The sequence below is a fragment of the Brassica oleracea genome, unplaced genomic scaffold (assembly GCF_000695525.1).
Source record: "Brassica oleracea var. oleracea cultivar TO1000 unplaced genomic scaffold, BOL UnpScaffold01099, whole genome shotgun sequence".
NCBI classification, from domain to species: domain Eukaryota; kingdom Viridiplantae; phylum Streptophyta; class Magnoliopsida; order Brassicales; family Brassicaceae; genus Brassica; species Brassica oleracea.
In genome coordinates this window covers 6,399-11,731 of record NW_013617665.1, presented here as the reverse complement: position 1 = coordinate 11,731, position 5,333 = coordinate 6,399, and the positions used below count along the sequence as shown (strand labels likewise).

Sequence of the window (5,333 nt, the reverse complement as noted above, 5' to 3'; positions counted from 1 at the left end):
CATCCACTGTTCTTGTTGAGAGAGATACACATCCAGCAACAAGGATCCATCCCCCATATTTCTATCCTTCTCTTGTTTTGTTTCAGTTTGCATCATATAGTTCTAGATTTCCATTCAATATAAAAACTCATAAAAAGTCATATTTGTTTCTGTTCTTAACATATCAATTAGTTTCCTTTCAGTTCATCATTTTAGATCCATAAAAAAACTCATAAAAATATCCCTTATCTGTTTCAGGAACCAGATCGGCCATCGTCCGCTCCATCGCATCCGCCCAGCCGCCCCATAGCCGTCGACCCGTCCTGTCCAGTCCGAGTTCTTAAACCTCTGTCCGCCCATTTGTATGGTCTGAATCTCAGCCTGTATCAATGTCCAAACTCACGGCAGTGCACCCATATTTGGTGATGCTAATTATTATAATAAGTAAACAGTGAATAGAGACATAAGAGCATCATTAACCCTATAACTCCATTTAGGTTTCTTAATGAGTTGTTTAATAATAAAAGTGAATCAAGAAATTTAATTAAGAAATCCAAAGATTTTGAGATTTATTGGGAGTTTCTAACTCTGTTTCCTAATCCTTAACCTTCGTCGGAATCGAAGACGAAATTGACGGTGCGCTTCGTCGGAATCGAAGAGGCAGTCGACGGATGAGGCTTCATGAAGGAAGAAGGAGTCTGGGGCGGGTCTATGTTCGGTGCGACTTTCTTCCAAGACTCCACAAACGTTCGTCGACGGAATTTCCGTTGAAAAGGCACGAGCCGTCGCCGATTTCGAGGATCTGGCGGCGATCCGTCGTAGAGGAGGCGAGAAGCTTGTCTAAACATGGAGGTGATTTGATGATGATGAATCTATGTCGCAGATGAGAGAGATGAAGACGATAAGAAGAAAAAAGAAAGAAAAAAAAATCAAAAACATAATATGCTGACACGTGTGGTAAGGATCTCCTTTGTGATCGTTTGCAAAAACCATGAATTAAGGATCGGTTATATGAATTTAATTTTGTTTCCATTTAATTAAATGCCTAATTTTCTTTAAAAACCCTACTAAGAATCTGGGATAATGGTGGTCTAAGAAGGGTGTAGTGATCACGTTGAGACTTACCTGTCCACTAATCTGTCACTCTTTATTTTGCACCATTTCTTTTTTCTTTATTATTCCCCTTCTTATATAATTCATTCACTCTCCTTCATCTCTCTCGCTTTCTCTCTCTTTCTCTGGCCTCTCTCTCTCTCAGAACTTACACACGATCCAATGACAACGACCAACAACGTGAACGGATGTTTTGGAGACACGAAGCTGACCAAAGTGTTTGTAGGAGGATTGGCTTGGGACACTAACAAAGAAGCAATACATGATCATTTCATCAAGTACGGTGATATCTTGGAGGCAGTCATCATCTCCGACAAACTCACTCGCCGTTCCAAAGGCTACGGCTTTGTATGTTCCTCTTCTCACTATTTTCTTGTCTTCTTGGTTTCTAATTCTATTGCTTTATTTTTTGGGAAATTTGAGCATATAACCAAAAATATATATATATATATATATTTCACCAACTAACCATACGACCCTCTCTCCCCTTTTTTTCTGTCATATCTCTCTCTAATCTTTTACTACAAAACCAATATTTTCCCAATATACTCATTCAGCAAATTAAACCTTTTTTTTTGTTTTTTTCTTGAAAAAAATACAGAGCTATGCAGTGCCGGCCCAGAATATCCAGTGGCCTAAACCAAAATAAAAAAAAATTATTTTCAAAAATTTTGAATTTTGTTTATCATTACTATATTTTTATTTTATATAGGAATAAAACCAAATATAAGAAACCAAATTTCTGTTATCTTTTAAATCAAACAAATATAACAGTTTAGTTGTGATTGCTGTAAATTTTAACCTGGATTTTTGTTAAGTTATTTTACAATTATATAAAGAATCAAGAAAGTCATAAAAATATAAGAAAAATGCATTACTATATGTGTTTGAAATATAAAATATGATTGTCTTTAACTATGATAAGTTAGATGACAATAAATGATAGTTAAAATGAAATATATATACATGATTATTAGTTATACAAAAAGACACTAGGAAAGTATGAGAAAAAGGAAAATGACTAAATATTCTTTAGTTTCAATTATATCCAATGGGATTCTATTGAAAGAAGACACCAAGAAAGTATGAGAAAAAGGAAAATGACTAAATATTACATCTTATAATAAAAAAAAATATAAAACCACCACTTATGTTCCATTACACACATTAAGATTTTGTGGCCCTAAAAATGTTAAATATAAATGTGACCTAAAGCAACCTGCCTTATGGCTAGGACGGTCCTGGAGCTATGACTTTTTCAAGTCATACAGTTGTTGAAGAAAAACATACAGTTTGAAGAAAAATCATTCAAACATGTTTATGATCACATCTTAACAAGTCGTAGCTTTGAAAGAAAAACAGAACATTTTTTGTTTCTTTCTCATTATTTAAAAAAATATTCTATTTGGTGTAGGTGACTTTCAAAGATGCGGAAGCCGCGAAGAGGGCTTGTGAAGACTCGACTCCGGTCATCAATGGCCGCCGTGCCAACTGCAATCTTGCTTCCCTCGGTGGCCGCCTTCGTAGATCTCCCCTCGTGGCCTCCCCTCAACAAGGTTCATCTAAAGTTTATTATATAAATCTTTTTATTTTTATAAATCTTTCTTTGTTTACTTATAACCTGAGGATCACATGCACCAGTCGTCATAACATGTTGCAGAGTTGCCATTTAAGTCATCTATAGACTAATCAATGATTGTAGTGAAAGTATATAACTTATACGGTATAATACGTTGTTTATATAGGAAAATTCATATGCGGGTAATCGTTATGGGCATATAGTATGGTGCATGTGTATAAATGTTACGAGTGTCTTTTGCAATATGGGAATAATAAAGCAAATCAAATCATTATGTATCTGGTTTGGTGGAACATATGCTTGTCAGTTATTTAGTTATATCTCACAATGGTCAAAAAAAACAAAATAAAAAGTTTGATCTAGGCAGGCATGTTCATTCAAACTCAGCAAGGTTATAAACTACTAAACATTCCAAGGATTGAGTCTTGATTTGAATAGAATCGAAACACTGTTAACTGATGCCATTTGAACTTTATAGAAATCATCTAACTTTTATAAAAATTGATCTTAACATTATTATCAATTTATGATGTTTTGAGATGTGAAGGATCTAAGCACGTGGGTAGGCCCATGTCAGGACATGTAGGGAACAATCAAGCTCAATGGTGCTACCCTGCGGGTTTCGCACACCAGCGACATCAACAACACCATCATCAGACCGTTCCTTTCTATGGGTAAAATATTTTAAGTTACACCGTCTAATCTTCTTCCAAATGTACTTGTATTTAATTAGCTCACTTTTGATATTAAATTAAAGGTACCCTTCCTCCTATGTCGCCCCGAACATGACCTTCAATCAAGTAAGTCTGATGAATACAAAATCGATATGTTTGAGTTTTGATCTCCGCACTTATGAAATAATTTTGTTTGTGATGTTATGTAATGAACAGAAAGTTGGATACGTTGGAGGCACCTATATGAACGGATACTATGCACAACCGCAACCACAATCGCTACCACTGCCACAACCACAATATTACCACCACCATCACATGTATGGTGGAGGAAGAGTAATGGTTGGGGCAAACCCGATGATGCCTCTCTACACTGTCTATCCTTATCATCAATCTCACGCCATCGGTTTTCCTCAACCCTCTTATACGAAACCCATATCAGGTATCTATATCGTCATTTTGTCCTAAACCTTATATTAAAGCTAGATACATTTGGATAAGTATAAGTACTATTTGGCTCATTAAAACCCGCAACGATGTCTCGTTAGAAAAAGTATTTTAAAATGTGTCATAGTACATATATAATGGTTCAATTATTATCCAACTAGCATTTGTAAATTGTCTATCCATGTTTTACTATATTTGCACAAAATAAATCATGATGAGACCTAAACACACATGCATACACAAGTTGGTCACGTTGTTTTGATATGTCAGCCGTGGCCTCATGTGCCCATGATGTGGTATCACATGGATCAACCATCCTCAGCTAGCTAGAATCTGCTTTTTCACGTGGTGACTTGATGTAGCACGTGTGTCTGTAATAATTTAGCTGGATCCTGATGCTATGAGTTCATAAATAACAAAAGACACCTTACATACAAGATCTTCGTGTCAGAAAATATATCAAACTGACAATTATAAATATCTACTTTTGACTGTTGGATAGGTACAGTTGGAGGAGGAGGGATAGAATAATGAAGAAGGCCATAAGTTGATGGGCAACAAGTTGTTGACCAAAAGATTCAGCCCAAGAATATTCATTTTCTCCAGCTCACAATGTTTATTTTTAATATAGAGACAAATCATTGTTAAATTAATTCCTTTACATTTCATAATTTATTCATTAAAACTATTTACTAGAGTTTCTTTAAAAATAATTAAGGTCACTCTAAAGGTATACGTATATTAATTAGGTTAGCTTAGTAAGTACCGCCTCTTTTGTCATTTTTTCGCAATGTGTTCATTTATCTATTTAGATCAGAGAAAAACTAAGAAGATCTCCAGATTCTTTATTTTGAATTTTTTAAAGTTTTATATTTAAAATTTTAAATTTTTTTTTTCAAAAGTAAAACTTCAAATTTAACTTTAAAATTATTTATATTTTATACTATGGTCTTTATATATATTATAATTACTATAAATTCATAAAACTTTTATAAATAACTAACATATATATATATATATTATTAATTAATAAAATGTCACACTAATATACAAAATTTTAAAACGATACACATAATTAAATATTAAACTATAAGAAAATACTACATTATTTCATAAAATTATTCTTTTAATGTTCTACCTACGGGCGGATAGCTTAGCACGCAGTGCTAGGAAACAACCGTCTTTCGTCGTTCACATGAATGTGGAGTTACCGATCTGGTTTACAGAGTCAATATGAGTCTGTGAATGTCTTGTTGTCAAAAAAAAAAATCTTCGGTTATACAAAATTTGTCTGGATAATATTTTGGAGATTTTAGAGGTTCCTGAAAAAAATTATCGGTCTAATAGTGTTGTTATAATTTTAAATTTTTTGTAATAAATATGTCTTCATATCACTACAAGAAAACACATGGTTAACTACGAAAATTAACGAGGAAAAACAATCCTCGTAAATTTGCGTCGAGTTTACGACGAATTTACGTGAAAAACTAAAGTCATCGTTATTTCCTCGTAACGTAACGACAAAACTGTTTCGTCGTAAA

General features: G+C 33.8%; 2 protein-coding genes across 3 annotated transcripts in view; both read left to right on the top strand.

The window, feature by feature from the left end:
* The window catches only part of LOC106320869, a 5,138-nt gene extending 4,815 nt beyond the window's left edge, over positions 1-323 (top strand). The window contains exon 6 of the mRNA XM_013759221.1: positions 238-323. Within this exon, the coding sequence (XP_013614675.1) occupies positions 238-323 (86 nt within the window). The remainder of the gene's footprint in view (positions 1-237) is intronic.
* Positions 324-1,166: 843 nt separating this feature from the next.
* Positions 1,167-4,480, top strand: LOC106320870 (probable RNA-binding protein ARP1). 2 transcript variants are annotated; one of them, XM_013759224.1, is made up of 6 exons: positions 1,167-1,440; positions 2,507-2,648; positions 3,219-3,345; positions 3,429-3,471; positions 3,562-3,787; positions 4,301-4,480. In XM_013759224.1, the coding sequence occupies exons 1-6, from the start codon at positions 1,255-1,257 to the stop codon at positions 4,321-4,323; spliced, it is 747 nt and encodes a 248-aa protein (XP_013614678.1). In that variant the 5' UTR covers positions 1,167-1,254; the 3' UTR covers positions 4,324-4,480. The 2 variants fall into 2 exon arrangements, with proteins under 2 accessions (XP_013614678.1, XP_013614677.1); XM_013759223.1 differs by having other exon boundaries at positions 4,295-4,480.
* Positions 4,481-5,333: the final 853 nt, after the last annotated feature.

Excerpts from the sequence above, each read along its gene's own strand:
- LOC106320870 (XM_013759223.1), top strand. The coding sequence starts at position 1,255 with ATGACAACGACCAACAACGTGAACGGATGTTTTGGAGACACGAAGCTG. Across the intron at positions 1,441-2,506 it reads GTTCCAAAGGCTACGGCTTT|GTGACTTTCAAAGATGCGGA; the intron begins GTATGTTCCTCT and ends TATTTGGTGTAG. Across the intron at positions 3,346-3,428 it reads CAGACCGTTCCTTTCTATGG|GTACCCTTCCTCCTATGTCG; the intron begins GTAAAATATTTT and ends ATTAAATTAAAG.